This window comes from Furipterus horrens, unplaced genomic scaffold (assembly GCF_987537825.1).
Source record: "Furipterus horrens unplaced genomic scaffold, mFurHor1.1.pri manual_scaffold_2, whole genome shotgun sequence".
NCBI lineage: Eukaryota > Metazoa > Chordata > Mammalia > Chiroptera > Furipteridae > Furipterus > Furipterus horrens.
Window position 1 is genome coordinate 141,611,619 of NW_028327172.1, and position 19,210 is coordinate 141,630,828.

General features: G+C 41.5%; 1 protein-coding gene across 6 annotated transcripts; it reads left to right on the top strand.

Moving 5' to 3' along the window:
- The first annotated feature begins 13,846 nt into the window (after window positions 1-13,846).
- RPP38 (ribonuclease P/MRP subunit p38) lies at window positions 13,847-18,860 on the top strand. Of its 6 annotated transcripts, none has more exons than XM_090266556.1 (3): window positions 13,847-13,934; window positions 15,992-16,045; window positions 17,920-18,860. In XM_090266556.1, exon 3 carries the CDS (start codon window positions 17,933-17,935, stop codon window positions 18,773-18,775), a length of 843 nt encoding a protein of 280 aa, XP_090122682.1. In that variant the 5' UTR covers window positions 13,847-13,934; window positions 15,992-16,045; window positions 17,920-17,932; the 3' UTR covers window positions 18,776-18,860. The 6 variants fall into 6 exon arrangements, with proteins under 6 accessions (XP_090122682.1, XP_090122681.1, XP_090122680.1 ...); XM_090266555.1 differs by lacking the exon at window positions 13,847-13,934 and adding an exon at window positions 13,954-14,059; XM_090266554.1 differs by lacking the exon at window positions 13,847-13,934 and adding an exon at window positions 14,076-14,463.
- Window positions 18,861-19,210: the final 350 nt, after the last annotated feature.

Genomic DNA, 19,210 nt, shown 5'->3' on the forward strand with positions numbered 1-19,210 from the left:
CGCTTTGCTCTTGCATGTAAATTTTAACATCCATGAGTCAACTTCCACAGAAGAAAATATTTTTTTACTTGATTTTTATTGTTGACACTATTACAGATGTCCCCATTTCTCCTGCACCTTGCCTAACTCCACCCAGCCCCTGCCCCTCATACCCTCTGTTGTCTATATCTATGGGTTATGCATATGTTAAAAGAAAATTCTTGAATTTTTCTTGGAATTGCATTGGAACTTTATGTCAATTGGGTGGGGTAAAAAAACTGCTATTTTTTATGACATAGAGTTGTACTATTCCTGGCTCATGTATCTTTTTCAATTTACCTTATGTAATGTTTTCAGATAAAGTTTTCTCATTTTCTCCATTGATGGTCATGCACATCTCCTGTAACTTTAATTCTAAGTAACTTAATAATTTTTGATGATGTTGTAGATGGAGGTTTTAAAAAGATTTCATTGTTTATCTGTTTGTAACTGGTATATAGAAAGGGAATTGATTTTTGTATACTGACTCTCCAGCAAACTTGAACAATCATTTTAAGTTTTAATTATTTTTCACCAAATTATTTTGGGGTTTCTATATAATGAACATAGTTTATGAACAATGACAGCTACATGTCTTCTTTTTTCTTGCTTTTCTGCACTAGCTGGGACCACCCATATAATAAAGAGTAGGAGTAGGTCCAGTGCACCCTCATCTTCTTTCTTAGATGAAATGCTTTCAGTGTTTCACTCTTAAATGTGATGTTTACTGCAGTGATTCCTTTGTTATTTGTAATTTGGTAAAAATTTGTTTTCATGAATGGATGTAGAATTTCATTAAAAGGTTTTTTTTATGTCTCTATTGGGGTGATCACATGATGTTACCTTTTAAAGGGATGGCTTACATTAATTGATTTTCAGTTGTGAACCAACCTTGCATTTCCTGTTAATCTCAACTGGATCTTGATGAAATGTCTTTTTAAAAATACACTGCTGCAGCCCTGACCACCTTAGTTGCTTGGGCATCATCCCATAAAGTGAAAGGTCACTGGTTTGATTCCCAGTCACATCAATGTTTCTTTCCATATCTCTCTCCTTTCCCCTCTCTCTAAAAAATAAATAAATAAAATCTAATAAAGAAATAAATAAAATAAAATACAATACACTGCCGCCCTGGTGAGTGTGGCTTAGTTGGTTGGAGTGTTCCCCTATAGACCAAAAGGCTATGGGTTCAATTCCCAGTCAGGAGACATACCCAGGTTGTGTGTTTGATCTCTGGCCAGGGCACACAGGAGAAGGCAACAGATTGATATTCCTTTCTCACATTGACATTCCTCTCTTGCTGTTGCTCTCTCTCTCTCTCTCTCTCTCTCTCTCTCTCTCTCTCTCTAAAATGCAGTGGAAAACAAAAAATAGTCCTCACATAAGGATAAAATAATAAAATAAAATAAAATAAAATACACTGCTAAACAGTTTGCTATATTTTGAGGTTTTCTTTTTGCATCCATGTTCATGAGTGACATTAGTTTGTAACTTTCTATTTTGAAATTAAAAAAAAAATTTTATATCACCATTATGCCAGCACATGAAATAGGTTGGTAAATTATCCTCCCATTTCTGTATTCTGCAAATAATTACAAATGACAGAAAATCATACAGCAGCCAACACTTTAGCTGATTTTTCTCTTGCTGCTTCCCTCACTTACAGTCCCTGAGGTTAAAATCCACTTTTAAAGTACAAGGGAAGCCTGACTACTTATCTCATCCAGTCTCCAACTTGCAGCCAGAGCAAGTGCCCTACAATACAAAGGGCACCATTCATTCTTGGCTGGGTCCACGGAGCAGGGGCACCCAGCTCTCTTATGATAAACTCCAAACTCCTTTAAAAAATTTTTTTTATTCCTTTTATTTATTTAGTTAGTTCATTTTGTTGTTGTTGTTGTTTTTTTATTATTTTTATTTTACTTATCTGTATTTATTTACTTTTAGAGAGAGGGGAAGGTGAGGAGAAAGAGAGGGAGAGAAACATCACTGTGTGGTTGCCTCTCACTTGCGCCCCCAACTGGGGACCTGACGTGCAACCAAGTCATGTGCCCTGACTGGGAATCGAACCAGCGATACTTGGTTCGCAGGCCGACGCTCAATTCACTGAGCCACAGCAGCCAGGCGATTAAACTCCAAACTCTTTTTGGCATCAGAGGTAGCTCTAATGCTGATGAAACCCTATGTAAAAGTCACCTATGAGATTTTCCCTGGAAGAACCTGTTAAAGGTTCTAAAATGTTACCAAACTGCCACCTAGGAACACCAATGCCCCACCCAACGGCACAACACAGCACAGCAGAGCCCTGTGGCCCCAGCACAAACACAGTCAAGGGGCTTCAGCAGTCTTGCGGGGGGGGGGGTGCAGTGGCTGCCCCTCCTCTTGTCTCCCTGGAGGCTCTTGGCAGCCTCTTAAAGGTTAAGCTGTGGTGATTTTGGAGGCCATGCTCTTGGAGACCAGAACAGTGCAGACTCCACTTAAATGGAATCCTGTTGAGAAATGGCTGTGACCCTTTGGATCCCTCCACGCTCCAGTCAGCGAGGTCGGGCGTCCTGAGTACACAGCAGTGCAAGTTTCTTGCTCAGCTCATAATGCCACTGTCTAGTTCTGGAACCTAGCCCATCTCCTGCACCTTCTCGCTGGGCTCCATGAAGTTCATGATCTTGATATTCCATGTCAAGTATAATGAGCGTGACCTGACTTCACCACATCGTTTATCATGGACTCAGCTTCCATTCAGTGAGGTTTGAGTGTCACCCCTAGGTCTCTGCTTTCAGATTCCTTCTGGCAAACCTGAAATTCAGATGTGCCAGTATAAACTTGATCCTGAACCTGCTGAAGAAGCTTCCTGTCGCCCCTTGCTGGCCCTGGCTGTTGTCAGAGGGAGAGGCTGGGGTGGCTCATTTGTCTGATTGCCCAGGTGGATGGAATTTCCTTTGGACATACCCCGGGGAAAAGGTGGGGGGGGGACTGGTTCCTTCTGTGGCTCTGCCACTGCTTCCAATGTGTGGGCTAAAGGGACATAATTGGGAGGCTGTGCTGGGTGGGGGCACATCTCAGGTCCACTATGTGGGGCACAGCCCTGAGGAAATGTTGGATCCCTGATCCAGATGGGGCCTTGTGGGAAGACTGGGGCTGTGGTGTGCTGTGGAGGGGAGCAGAGGCTATGGAGACCCCAGGCCTGGCAGGATTAGGCTCTTTCCCCTTGTGCATGGAGGTCAGGCCAAGGCTGGGCTACTCCAAAACAGGGGAATTCTTGGACTGATTCGAGTTAGCAGAGAGGTTGCTGTTCATGGAGGTGAGGAGGACTCTTCCTCTCCAGGGGTAGGGGGGTGGCAGGCTCGCTAGCTCTGCTGCCACCCTTGTGCCCGAGACCTTGTCCTCAGGTTGCTTAAGTTCTCTGTTACTCAATGAATATTCTTAGAATAAGAAGGAGAGGGAGGAAGAGCTGGCTTGTGGAAACTTTTTGGCTGTATGTTGGCAGACGCTCCATGTACCTTGTGAGGTATGGGAAGTAGGCTGCTGACAGTTAGACCCCTTGAAGCTTGGGTCTCAGGACAGCAATGTGGCCCACCAGCTCAGCTCTCATAACTGAAAAGCAAATAGGTGGCCATCACTGTGGTGCTTCTGGGCCATCAGCAAGTTTTAGATCTTCTCCCTTGTGTGAGACATGGGCACCATCACTGCAGTGGCCAAGGTTCTTTGTAGTCAGGGAGTGGCCCCATATAAGGCTTTGGTTCATCTTCGTGACCTGTATTCATCCATGGATTCTTCTTTTTTTTAAAAAAAAATTTTATTTATTTTTAGAGAGGAGGGAAGGGAGGGAGAAAGAGATGGAAAGAAACATCCATATGCCAGAGAAACATCCATATGCCAGAGAAACATCAATTGGTTGCCTCTTGTTCACCCCCAACCAGAGACCTGGCCTGCAACTCAGGTATGTGCCCTGGCTGGGAATCAAATCAGCAACTTTTCAGTTTGCAGGATAATGCCCAACCCACTTAGTCGGGGCCATGGAGCCTTATTAACAGGCTCTAAGGTGCTTCTCTGGCTGGGAATGAGAATGAAAATTTCTTGAACAGTTTTTCACACTTGCTGGACTTGTAAATAGAATAATATTCACTGAGTCCCCAAGACTAAGAGGCCCTGCAGCGTGTTGACTTATTGCTGATCTTGGAGTTATGATGTCCCAAGGTCAACTTAAAATTGGGAGAAACTGGTGAGAAGCTTGGCCCAAATCATCTCAAAAGAAAGTTATATATAAGCCCTGGCCAGTGTGGCTCAGTTGGTTGCCACATTGTTCCATACACCAGGAGGTTGAGGGTTTGGTTCCTGGTCAAGGTACCTGCCTGGGTTGCAGGTTCAGTCCCCAGCTGGGGTGCATGGGAGATGCAACCAATGGAAGTTTCTCTCTCACATTGATGTTTCCCTCTCTCTCTCTCTCTCTCTCTCTCTCTCTCTCTCTCTCTCTCGCTTTTTTCCTCTCTCTCTAAAATCAATAAGCATGTCCTGGGGTGAGGATAAAAATGTTATATATGAAGTAAACTGCATTTCTCAAATATTTTTTTAAAAACAGAGGTTAAAAATTTCTATTTTATATTCCTTCCTACTTTGTGGCATTTTCTGTGATGAGTTTAATAATATGTTACTTGTCACTAATATTAGTTTTTTTCCCCATAAATCTAAGTGTTTTGAAATGCTAGATTAACTACTACAACATGTTTAGCCATTTCTGCTATATGGTTTTGTGTGATGGTTGAATTTGTTTATGGTCTGATTAATCTAAACATCTGTCAGTGATGAAGTTTCACAAAATGCAAGGATGGCAATCAGTGTCAGCAAAAAACACATACCCGTGTTGCTTATAAGAAATGAATCTATTAGTGCCACAAGATTCATTACAAACAGGTCTGTAGGCAGAAAATCAAAACAGGAATCTTAATACCTTCTGACTAAGCACTAAAATCAAGTCACTTTTATAGTAGGAAAGTGATAAGGCCAGTGATGTCACAACACTGATTTAGTGATTACAATATTTGTGATTATATTACAACTTTAGGTAAGTATATAATTTTCTACAACATTCTAATAAGTGGTATTTTCTGAAACAACAAAGAACTAATATAATTATCCCCAAACAACTAAGTAAGCATAGCCTAGACACGAAAGGCCCAATTTCTTATCATTTTAAAGTTAGGATATTCTAAGAGAACTCCCTGCAACAAAGCTAGCCAGGACCATTTTATTGTCAATAAGTTTCAGAAAAAGAATATATCCAACAGGAGGCATTTTTTACCTTAATTTGGTTAAATATTTATAATTTTAGAGTATTCAAAGTCAAAGTTCATAGATATCTTCCATCCTTACCCAACCTAACAAGATATAACTGCTAGCTCAGGGCCTTAGCCTCTCAAAGCGCCATTGGCATCGATCTCTCATTTGTTTTAATGCTCATCATTAAACTTGCGAAATTTTTAGCCTTCAGTTTCAATGATAATATGTAGCTGTGCTAAACTGAAGTACATAGGGCTTATGATTTTGTATCCACTCGGCTCTTTTGGTTATAATATTGCATGTTTTACATATTAATACCCAGGTAATGTATTCTGCAAGTGTGCTCCAACAAACAAAATGCCTTCCTACTGGGGATGCCTGTGGTTCCCTACCTAGAAGCCATTTCCTTTTTTTTTTTTTTTTAAAAAAGATTTTATTTACTTATTTTTAGGGAGAAAGAGAGGGAGAGAAACATCAATGTGTGGTTGCCTCTCGCAGGCCCCCAACTGGGGACCTGGCCCGCAACCCAGACAGGTGCCCTGATTGGAAGCCTAACTGGTGACCCTTTGATTCACAGGCCAGCACTCAAACCACTGAGCTGCACCAGCCAGGGCCTTTAAAAAATTCTTTTATTTTGGTCAACAACCCTATTTCTGCTTAGTTGTGGACCCAAAAGACACTCAGGTAGGGCAGGTCCATCCTCAGGACATGAACCATAATTGGCCTAAGCCAGTCTCGCTCGATGCCTTCACCTCTGCTGGTGACTGGTTTGGTTGTGGACATACGGCCAATTCTGTCCAATAAGTCACAACGGGAAGTATTCTGGGGCTTCTTCAATTTTTCTTTCTGACAGAAAGAAAGAAATGCACGAGGTAAAACTTACTCCCCTACACAAGGTGACTGTGTAGGATGAGATGATTGGAGCTGTGACAGCTAAATCGGGACCCGGAGAGGACAAGTTTGAGGGCAAAAGGGAAACAGAGAAAGCCCTTAGGATTCTGATGAACTGCTGTGGAGCCAAATGAGCCAACTCTGGAAAACCTCCAGACTTCTGTGAGAGATCATAACTCCTATTGAATTACCATTTTCAGTGGGATGTTTTGCTACCTTCAGACTGAAAGCATCATCATCCTTAAAAGCAGATGAAAACACATGCACCTCTACACTATATTTAATGCAGATGGTACATGTGGGTATGAAGAAGCATATTCTTTGCTACAAAGTACTCCTCACTTTCCTTTAAGGCAAGTAGGATATTTCCTGAGCTCCAGCCCAGGGCTTCTTGTGGAGTGAGGGACTAGCCATGTCTGAGACCACAGACAAGCACTGTTTTGTGTATATGGTAAAATGTACATAACATAAAATTTATTATTTTAACCATTCTTAAGTGTACTATTCAGCAGAATTAAGTACATTCACAATACTGTTACCACCACAACTATATACTTCCAAAACGTTTCATCTTCTCCCAAAGAAACTATATCCATTAAATAATAGCTTCCCAACCCCTTTTCCCCTTAGCCATGGTGACTTTTATTCTATCTTCTGTCTCTATGAATTTGTCTATCCTAGGTACCTCATATAAGTTTAATCATACAATATTTATCCTTTAGTGACTGATTTATTTAACTTACCATAATGTTTTTGAAGGTTCGTCCCTGCTGTACCTATATCAGTACTTTGTTCTTTTTTTATGGCTGAATAATGTTCTGCCATGTGTTATATATCACATTTTGTTCATCCTTTCATCTGTTGATGGACACTTGAGCTGTGTCCACCTTTTAGCTATTGTGGACAATGCTGCTGTGAACATTGGCGTATAAGCCTCTGTTGAATACCAGTTTTTCATTGTCTTGGCTATATTAGGAGTGGGATTGTTGGGTCATGTTGTTGAGTCTGTATTTAACTTATGGAGGAACTGACAGTGTTCTATAGCAGCTGCCCCATTTTACATTCCCACCATAAATGTAGGAGGGTTCTTATTTCTCAATATCCTCACCAACACTTATTTTCTTAGTGGGTGTGAAGTGGTACCTCATTATGGCTTTGATTTACGTTTCCCTGGTAAGGATGTTGAGCATCTTTTCATGTGCTTATTGGCCATTTGTATATCTTCTTTGAGAAATGTCTACATCCTTTGCCCGTTCTCGAATCGGATTTTTATTGTTGAGTTATAGGTTGAGGCGGAGGTGCCTCACACACCCTAGGCTTGGTTGGAAGCTGCTCTGTCCAGCAGAGTCTTTGTGACCACGGCGAAACAAATTTTACCCAGGACACTTCATTTTGTCTGGGAGAAGGAAGGTGTCTGCTCTCTCTAGTGGAGAACAGCAGCTAGACCTCCGTCCCTTATGCCTTTTATTGAGAAGGATACACGTGGGAGATACAGATCAAATTTCATAAATCACCAATAGCTTTCAGGTGCCTAGGTTACAATTGATAATAACTGATTACACGTCCCAGTACAATGGATACAATGAATAGTCTGTGCCAGGGTCTATCAAACATCTTGACCCCACACGGACACTAGGTACAAGGCTTCATATACTCTCTGCTAGAGATTGTTTATACTTAACTAAGAGACAAGGGAAGCAGAGCAAGTTCTAAAGCATAACAAGTATTTTTCGAATCCAACTCCCATGGAAATCCTCTGAATGGTTTTCAGGTATGTCTCCCACGCAGCCATTGTTGAGACTTAAAGACAAGCACAGCCGGAATGCCGATGGCAGGTCATGCTCAGGCCGGGGCTACAATTCCCTAAATCACAAGAAGCGGTTCCCTACAATAGGTGTTATTTATATATTCTGAGTATTAATCCCTTATCATATTATGACTTGCAAACAGTTTCTCCGTTGTGTGGGTTATCTTTTACTCTTGATAATGTCAATGCACAAAAGGTTTCAATTTTGATGAAGATCCAGTTTATATTTTTTCTTTTGTTATCTGTGCTTTTAGTGTTATATCCAAGATATCATTGCCAAATGCAATGTCAATGAAGATCTTTCCCTGCTTTAAGAATTTTGTAATTTTAGCTCTTATGTTTAGGTCTTTGATCCATTTTGAGATCATTTTTGTGTAAGGTGTAAATAAGGGTTCAAATTTCTTTTGCTCTTGGATGTCCAGTTTTCCTAGCACCATTGGTTGAAAAGACAGTCCTTTCCTCATTAGCCCCTTTGTTAAAATTAATTGACCAGATATGTGAGGGTTTATTTCTGGGTTCTCTATTCTATTTGCCTATATGTCTGTTTTTATGTCATTATAAGGCCTGTTTTGATTACTGCAGCTTTGTAGCAATTTTTTAAATCAGAAGTTGGAGTCCTGCAATTTTGTTCACTTTCGAGATTGTTTTGGCTATTCAGGTGTCCCTTGAGATCCCATGTGAACTTTAGAATGAGTTTATCTGTTTTACTAATCATCTGGAAAGAAAAATACAAACACAAACCCAATGTCTGGTTCTTGCCACCAGAGATTCTGATTTAAGGGTTGAGGGGTACAACACAAGCATCAGGAATTATGCAGCCAAGATTGAGATCTATTGCCTAAAATAATTAGCTGTCCTCTGAAAAGCCACTGAGGATATATGTGATGGTCCACTATTGTTCGGGGTGACTGACCTTTCCAACCTCATCTCACTGCTTTCTTCCCCACAGCATGCACACTCTACCCACCAGGTCTACTAAACTACTACTCAAAGTTCCCTTTATAGAGAGCTGCTGCTCTACTGCCTGGAATGCCCTTCCCCCACCTTTTTAATTGGCCAATTCCTCTTGCAAGACTAGGTTTACATGGCACCTCCTCCAGAAGCTTTTAGGATAAGAAATATCTTTAGTTTGGTCTACAAGCGTCGGCCTGTGAGCTAAGTGTCGCTGGTTCGATCTTCCAGTCAGGGCACATCAGAGAAGGAAAACTCTGATTCCAAAAAACCTCCGCTGCCTTGCGGCATACCTCTTCAGGGGAAAGGCTAAGGGAGTAAACCCCGACAGAAAATCCGGAGCCGGAGTCCCTAAGGCGGTTTGACGTTGTAGTCAACACCGGCAACTCCTGCGGCGCACCTGAAGCCAAGCTGTATTGACTCCGTCTTTCCCTTGGATCCTTCAGCTGCGAAGAGAGGGGGGGTCTGCTGCATGGGCAACAGCAGACCCTCCATATCACCCTGCCCAGGCTCTGTAGCTTCAGCTCCACTGGAGAGGACACTCCAGCGTCATCGCAAGATGTCGATTCAACACGGGAGGAGACAGATACCGTGTCACTACCGAGTCGGACTGCACAACCATTCTCGGCGGTGCAGATGGACTCTTAAGAAGCTACACCATCGTCTCTCGAGACGGACGGCTGCCGACGACGACGACGACGGTCTACAAGCCGGTAGCCATCTCTGCTCTCCTCTGATTCCATTCTCACTTTCCTTCAAATGGCTCCCTTCTCTTCCCCTCAACCCCTCATCACCTAGGGTTCAGCTGCTGGCTTCTGTGTTAGTCTCTGAAACTACTCAGCTGACGTTGAAAGTTGGTTTGTCAATGCAGCATGACCCACTCCTCATAAACCTGTGGTTATGTGACCTCCACGACTAGGGACATCATGCTGATCTTGCTTTTGATGTCTTGTAATGATAATAAATGGTCTGAATCCAATTAGGTTTCCTCCTTACTGGCCGTATCTACTGTTGCCTCCTTACTGGCCTCCTTACTGCCAGTACATTGTTGCTTAGGGATTACTTAACTGCTTGAAACGGCTGACATTTATATTGGTTCTTTGTAGTGTTATATAGTCCTACCTAGTAGAGCTTCCAATAGCACAGACTCGAAGGCTGTTCTTTGATTTTATGGCTCATTGTTAGTGTATTTTTAGTAACTGATTTAAAATAACTAATTACAATTTGTATAACAATTGTTGTTATATGTTACATAACAACAACCACACTGTGCTGGTTAATTTAATGAGTCAACTTGACTGATGGTGGGGTGCCCAGATTCAACATTATTTCAGAGCATGTCAGGATGAGATTAGCAGTTGAACTGGTGGTGACTCAGTAGATTAGGCTGCCCTCCCCAATGTGGGTGGGCCTCACCCAATTTGTTGAGGGCTTGCATACAACCAAAGGCAACAGAAGGAGGAATTTGTCCATTTTTTTTCCTGCCTCACTACTTGAGGTGGGACATCTCATTTCATTTTCTCTGGCCCTGGAACAGGGGCCATTTGCTCTCCTGACTCTCAAGCCTTCAGGTTTAGACTGGACTATACCACCAGCTTTCCTGATACTAGATTGCAGACAGCAGCCTGTCGGACTTATCCTCCAGAATCCTATGAGCCAATCCTCCATAATAAGTCATTTTTATATGATATATATATATATATATATACTTATCTCCCACTGGTTCTACGCCTCTGGAGAACTCTGACTACTAATACATACACAGTAAAGATTAGAATACCATAGAGAGAAAGAAGAATCTGGCAGTCAATTCTCTTATATTCTTCTATTGACAAACTTTCTTGTTGGGGAGACTGCTGGAGGGAAGTGAGGTACCGGGTGGAGGGGGCAAAGAGGGAAAATTGGGACAACTGTAATAGCATAATCAATAAAATATACTTTAAAAAGTAAAAGACAGAGGAAAAAAGACTTTCTTGTTGGGACTTACATTTAGTTCATCAAAGGACTATGGCTAATGACATAACTTACACCAGATATCTTAAACCACTCTTATATCATGTCAAGCATATAAATCTAATAGCCGGCCAATTCTAGAATTAATATAAAAAAGCTTTGTTATTCAAAAACCAAATTGAAGTGTTACATGGTAAAATTGTTAGGTAGCAGCTAGGAATGAGCAACCAGAAGGAAAATAAAGGGAGGGTCCTCACCATTACAATCTAACAAAGAACTGAATACAGGAGTCTAGAAGCAAAAGGAAGACATGTCTCACCAATTGACTCAGCAGTCAGAGGTTGGTTTGATAAGATTGCCGGTGCCCCGAGCATTGCAAGCAAAATAGCAGAGGAGGAGGGAAGAGTCCTTGAGATTCTGTGCTGGGAAAGGAAGCTCCTATAACAATTTCATTAACTAAAACAAAGAGCCTTTACTAACTGAGAAAGAAAGCCTTTGTAACTGTTCATTATTCCTAAGGAGGAAGGAGGGGAACCTAGAAGCTAGCTCAGGTTTATAACCCCTAAACACCAATAGTGAACATACTTAGATTAGCTAAGTAAGTACCCACTTGTAGTCTTGGCTCAAGCGTATAGAACAAACTCACTAACTTACTAGCAAACTTACTAACAACTTTATTTCCTCTATATGTGGGGCATTTAGACTAGCTGGACGTCTGCTAACAGCTTTGTGCTCATGTGTTTTGTAAATAAACTTGCTCTCTCATTTTCACTATACATGTTGTCTCTCACTTGAATTCATCTCTTGCGGTGAAACAAGAACCAGAACTGAGGCAGCGAAAGCAGTCCTCCTGACTTGGGTCTCTCCCTATCCATAACAAAATAACTGTAATCGCTGTCATTGAAAAGTAAAACTAATCATTCAATATAGGATATCAAATATATGAGAGTGAGAATTTTTAAGACTATGAAAAACATGGAAAATGTTATATTTGAAATAAAATAAGAACACAAAACTTTACCTACATTATCATTATTTTAACAATGTAAATGTGTGCATAAATGTGAAACAGATTAGAGGGGAACACCGAAAGGAAATGTGTCTTGAGGTAATTGAGTCATGGGAATTTCTTTTTTCTTTTTACTTTTTTGTTATGTTTGTGTGATACAAATAGGACAGATATGTAGTCATTAAATTTTAGCAAAATTTTTGTGGAAATTATATGATTAGTCTTAAACTAAAACACAAGCACTAAAATCATAGAGGTTACAGTTAATTTTTATTAGCTTATTTCTTAACTCAGGTTGTCACTAGAGTCATCATGATTATCGTAATGAAGCGCTTTTTATGTGCCAGGGACTGTACTAAGCATCTAACATAGATAGGTTCTTGTAATGCTCACAACAAGTACTATTTTTATCACTTCATAGAAGCTTAATTAGCTTGCTTTATGGTCACAGGATTAGTTAGTAATGGAGTTAGAATTTTAGCCTAGCCAGCCTGGCTCCAAAGCTGTGGAAGGAATGACAGGTAGATGTAAAATGAGATGATGCTATAACTCTAAAATCTGAGATTATAAATCTGGAACCTTAAGGGGACAAAAATTATACACATTTCCTTCTCATTACTCTAGCACAGTGATTTTCAACCTCTTTCATGGCACACATAAATTACTAAAATTCTGTGGCACACCAAAAAATATATATTTTTGCCAATCTGACAAAAAAAGTAGGCATAATTTTGATTCATTCACACTGGACAGCTATTGTTGTGTTGACTGTTGTCATTTTTTACTTGACAATCTAAGGAAAAAGAAGTCAATGCCCCTGACTAGAGTCAGGCATTGCATATTTTAAAAATTCTTGCAGTTGAAAGCTGCTGCTCTAGCATTTCAATTAGATATTGCGTCTCTTTGTCTCAGAGCTTCAAACTAGAGATCTAAGACTACTTTAGAAGTGCATGTTTACAGTTCATCATAATGAACTAAGGATTCATTTTATGAAACAGCCTGTTGTTACACTCAAACTCATTGTAAAGTGAATCGACTTTTTCTGTTGTGAGTGAATGAACGCAGAATGATGAAATGTGAACTGATTTTAAAGATCACGTTGTTACTCTACCCTGTGCTGCAATAATCTTGACAAAGAGCCATACAGCTCTTCGTTTTGTTTAATTCACGGCCAGTTAGGTACATGTAGGTGATGATAATTGAAAATATAGAAACTAGACCAAAAGAAGGGGTGAGGGAAACAAAACGAGCAGTTAAGAAATAGAGAAAAAGAGGAAAAGGAAGAGGGAGCTAAATTACACTGGGAAAGAAAAAGGAAGAGTGTGCCTGAATAGGATGGAGGCTCATTAGATCAGAATCAACTTTCTGTTTTCTAAGTTCTTGAAATGCTTGACCTCGAAAATGTTCTTCAGCTGCTTTACAATTGTTTGTAACCTCCCAGCAGCTCCATTCCTAACCACTGATATCCATTAGTCGGAATAGCCACAGCAGATTGGTTTCTGAACTGCTGTCGCAGAACTCAAAGCAGCCTTTGCTCCCCTTCTTTTGCGGCAGGGCGGGGAGGGGCAGGGCTCAAGATTGCCTACATTATTGCCAGTAGGCATGTTTTTTCCTCAAACCACTCCTCATCCCCCATTTATCTTGACTGTCAGCGTTCTGGGGATTCCCTTTGGGATTCGGCGGAGATCGGGGACTGGGAGAGGGTAGGGTTTTGCTCCCTTCAGGCAAGTCAAATATAGAAAAGCAGGAAAAGGAACGGGCTGCTAAGACCGTTAGGCTGAAAGGTAGAAATCGAGTCAGAAGGGAAAAGGTGGCAGTCAAGATGGCAAGCCCCAGGTTACCATGGTAACCGTGAGACCGCGTGAGACAGTCATTGCGCCTGCGCACTGCCTCCTATAGGACCCTGACCAGAGGCTCCGCCCCCCCTCCCCCGCCCACACAGTACACCCTACGTTCCCACCTGAAGGTTTTTATGGATCCGTCGTGGCTCCGTAGTTTCTGGCCCTGAGCGAAGCAGAGTTGACTTCCGTTGTGAGTGAACTAACGCAGAATGATGAAATGTGAAGTTCTGTGAGCACTTGGGGGGCGGGGCCGGGAACGCGAGGGCTGTGCGCACGCGCGTGGCGGCTCACGTGCACCCGGCGTCCGTGGCGATCGTGAGTGGAAGGAGTAGGGTGGTGGAGGGGCAGAAGGGCCCACCCAGGTTGGAAGCGTGGCAGAGACTCGCGGGGTGCTGAGTGCAGCGGGCACTCAAGGCCTTCCGGGCCTGGCCGCCCTTGCCCGGACGGCGTGTTTTCCTGTCTCGGGCCTTGGCTCATGCTCAGTGCTGTGCCTGGAGTTGAGTGTCTTTTGGGTACGAGAAGAACTCAGATAAAGCCCCACCCTGGCCCTTCAGTACTTCACAGCTCGGAAGTGGAGCCGGACAACAAAGTGCACCCCGTATGCTAAATAGTAAAGTACTGACGGTCCTAGGTAGCAGCGCGGCATCCAAAGGGACGGATTAACTCTGGGTCAGGACTGCAGCCACTGAGAACTGGGCCGGTATTCTCCGCTGCTGGAGGTAGAAACGGGGAGGAATTCTCGAGTCCGTTCTCTGCTTTACTTCCAGTTGATCACTACGTTCAGTAGATTTTACCTCATAACTGTTTTAACTACCGTGTATTTCTGTCCATCCTCTCTGCCGCGACTCTACCTTCATTTCTTACCAGGACTTCTCCAGAGTCTCTGCTGCTTCCCGTCTTGGCAGCTGACCCTTACAGGCTCAAATCCACAAAGATCTTTCTGCAGTGCTTTTCTCTGCCTGCCTCCCTGCTTTAAGGCGATACTGTTGCTTTCCACTGAAGGCCTTCACAGACCTTCACCATGTGGTCCTTTCCTACCTTTCCTAATAACTCGCTACTCTACGTGGTACTTCATTTGGTGGGCATTCTTTAGATATTTAGTCAAAAGGTCACTTCCTCCAGGAGGCCCTTCCTGACCCCCTCAAGTAAGTCAGTCTTCTCCTGTTAAGTTCCTTTAGTGCCCTGTAGTTCCCTGACTTGTTTACTGTATTGTTATTGTGTTGGCCAAAAAGTTCGTTTGTTTTTTTCCATATGATTGCTGTAGTAGCGCTTAGTTGTCTGTAATTTGATTAGAAACAGTTTTGTTTGTATTGTGACAGCTGTCATATCAATATGTATTTTTTTAAAAAGAAAAATTGGTGAATTTTTGTGTAGCCATTTTAATATGGAGAATGGAAGAATATGCAACATTTTCAGCATATTATGCTTTATTATTTCAAGTAAGGTGAAAACAACTGATATGCAAAAAATTTGTGCAGTGTATGGAGAAGGTGCTGTGACTGATCGAACATGTCAGAGTGGTTTGCAAAGTTTCGTGCTGGAGATTTCTCGTTGGACCATGCTCCACGATCGAGTAGACCAGTTTGAAGTTGATAGTAATCAAATTGAGACATTGAGAACAATCACGTTCTACCACAGGGGAGATAGCAGACATACTCAAATTATCCAAATCAATAGTTACTGGTGAAAATGAGAAAGTGTGTCTTTTATTTTATGGAGAAAACTAAACGGACTTTTTGGCCAACCCAATATCTACTGATATGCCTTCCTCATAGATTCTAAGCTCAGTGAGGCCAATGACTTTTTTTTCTGTAATACTCTATGGCTGTGGTACATTGTGGATAACCCAGGAATACTTGAAGTAAAAAAAAAAGCAGGTCATGAGGCTGGGGGTGGGAGTAGTATTTCAGGCAGAGGAAATAATATGCATAAAGACATCAAGATTAGAAACTGGTGGCCTTATTAAATAGTACGTGGTTCAGTGGTGGGGTTAATGTGCATGGTGGGCATGTAAGGAGAAAGGCCGGGGGGCAGATGGGGACAGAATGTGGAGGGCCTTCTATCACCCTGAAGAGTTTGCACTTGATCCTAGAGGCAGTAGAGGCCTCCAAAAGGCATCTCAGCAAGGGCTCCTATTCTTCTCCTCCAAAGCTGTTACTTATCCTTATTAGTGAATACTTTGTTTTCGGATTATAGGGCATCGAGATTCTGCTTATCTGAACTTCTGGTTCTCATCTTCCCCACCAGATTCTGAAGACAGGAGTTAATGCATACTGTACTCTTTCTCCAGAGCACATAGCTGTAAGTATTTATTCTTTGTTGTTTAAATGCTGACACATTGACTTCGATCTGGCAAGAGCCCTATGAGATCATTTTTGTCTTGCTTATCTTCCTGACCACCCTCAGCCTGATTCCCAGCCTCTGCCCGTACCCTTTGGATTTGGATTAGCTACTTCCTGGTTCCCTGAGCTTGAGGGGAACATGGAACTAATGGGAGTTGGAGAGGGCTGTGTAGTGAGGCCATTTGAAGGCAGCAGATACAGAGTCTCTAGCAGTGGACATGATACTGATACAAACAAGGTCTGACCTTTCACCTCATGGAGCTGTGGAGGGGAGGAGAAGTCCTGAGACCATTTTTCAGGGCTGTGCAGTGTGAAAGGCCTCTTGTCCTACCCCTGCACTTCCTAATTCCAGTTCTTATCACATTCACCCAGGCAACTTTTTACAAGTCTAGATGCCCCAGGCCTATCAGGGATTCCAGTTGAGTAGCTTACATGTAAGGACCAACCATCTGTATATTTTAAAGGTCACAGATTACTTATGAGGTGGAGCCAGGATTGGGAGGGCATAAAATTTAAGAGTTAGAAACCAGCTGTGACTTTGAGCAATGTATTTGACCTGATGCTGCTTCCTTATCCATACATTGGGCAATTATACAGGAGTTTTGTGAGACTCAAGTTAATAGATGGACAAAGTGCCATATAAATTCTGACATTCCACAGAGATGCTTGCTTGTCAACATCAGTAGACAGTAAGTGGGGATTTAATTGGCAAGGACTTAATTCTTAGTCCTGCCTTAGGGCATTTCAGGGAGGGCAGGCCTCAGTGGAATAAATGAGGGAATCTCTGAAATGAGAAATATGGTTACCTGAAAATAGGAATAGTTCCACATTCCAGACATGTCCAGGGTTGCCTTAACTTGAGTTTTGCCACATGGGTCCGTATGGTTCTTAACTGAGCCCAGGAATAACATGAGGAAGAAAACTGAGGGAAGAGAATGGACTATGCAGTTAGCTCTGGGGAGGAGAAACAGGATATGCTCCTTAGACTATTACTTTATATTTTCCCAGTAAGGCTCCTTCTGGTTATTTTTTCTTTAATGGAGTAGAATCTTTAAATTTCATTAAAAAATTTCCCTCGTTTTCATCAGATTGCCAGCTGGAGGAGCAGTTGGCTTGGAATAACTTTAGGAAGGGGGACTATCCACGTGCATATGTATCCAATGTTTTAGGGAAGATATACAAGAAGCTCAGGGTCCAGGGAGGGAGAGAGAACTTACAAGAGGGCATAAAATTAAAGTATCATTATGACTTTTAATCATGTGCATATATTATTGTTTCAATTCATTAAAAAGATATAAATCACACCTAGTCAATTATAAAAGAGAGGCCTCCACACAGATTGCGAGCTCTGTGTAGACAGACCGAGGGACTTATGAGGGTGGGTGTGGGGACTTGTTCACTGCTGGACCCCAGTGCCTAGAATACTGCATGCACTTTGCATATTTGCTGAATGCATGAGTGGAAGCCTAACTAGAGGGGAATTTAGAAAATGGTAACAAATCTATAAGATTAATACCATACAGTCATTGAGAGGATAATTTTGAACAAGTAGAAACATGGCACAGTTTTAATAAGTGAAATAGATAAATTTCACTGTGACTGCAATAATGTAAAACATTAATACATTGCCTATATATATGAATAAAGACAAAGTCATACAAAAAAATGGGGAAAAATAAATAAACGGAGAGGTTAAGTGTATGGTCCCATAATTGGTCCTCTATTATTAGGCTTGCTATAGCCTATAAAGAATCAGAAAAGTATAACCAGGATGTTCTTAAGACATGCATTGCTAGTTAACACTAATTTTTCTTTGTCATTTTGCTTCTCAAGAAGGATTTTCAGAATGGCTGCAGCTCCTCAGGCACCAGGGAGGGGCTCTGTTCGGAAGACAAGACCTTTAACTGTAAAGACATCACTGAACAACCCATATACTATCTGCTGGAGTGCTCTGGAGAGAGAGGATATGCATTTCATTTTAAAAACAGTTGAAGATAGATTTAAATCTGTTGGGCTAAAAAAGATTGAGGATAAGAGAAGTAAAAAGCAGCCTTTTTTAAAAAAACAAGGCAGAGAGAAACGTAGCATAGATGTTGATATGAGTGAGGAGCTGGAGAAAAAACAAGAAGATAACCAACGAGTGTCAGGGTGGACTTCTGTCCACATCAGGAAGCAGCTTGCCATTGGCGTTAATGAAGTCACCAGGGCTCTGGAAAGGAACGAACTGCTTTTAGTTCTAGTGTGTAAGTCAGTCAAGCCTGAGATCATCACCTCACACCTGATTCAGTTAAGTTTAAGCAGAATGGTTCCTGCTTGTCAGGTTCCCCGTCTCAGTGAGAGAATTGCACCTGTCATTGGCTTAAAATGTGTCCTGGCCTTGGGATTCAAAAAGAACACCACTGACTTTGTCGATGAAGTAAAAGCTATAATCCCCAGAGTACCCAGTTTAAATGTGCCATGGCTTCCAGACAGACTTGGAGACTCCAGGGGAAATTCAGAATCTGAATCTTTGGAAAACCAAGACAAAGATATTTTGGACACTTCCTTTGAAGACCTCTCTAAACATAAGAAAAAGCCAGTTGTAGGTCAGCAGGCTGTAGTGCTACAACCTCTTAAAATAAAGAAACTGATTCCAAACCCTAATAAAAAGAGGAAACCACCAACAAGTAAAAAAACTACTTCAAAGTAATCTTGTGTAAACTTGTCACTTCATACAATTGGAATATGACACCTTGTAAAAAAATACCTTGAATAAACTGAGTTACTTTTACATATTCATGGGAGATTGGTAATGTTCCTTTTAAATGTGTGAGACTTTTTACATAGTACAGAGTTGTTGAAGCTTAAAAACACTGAGTGCAGAAAATACTCAGAAGTATGCATACCAAAAGTTTATTTTAATTGTCTATGCTTGTGTAAATTCACTTTTTAAAAGGCTGGCACAATGCTTGTGAGCAAGAACATCTTTCAAATTTGGAAAATGTACCACAGTAAACATGGTTCTAGTTAGTAGGGGAAATGAAACTGGATTGTAGATATGTCATCAGTTTTAAATGAAAGAAACTAAATGCTAAGTAATACATTGTCTTCAGAAACAATACATCAGTTTTTATTTCCTGTTGAT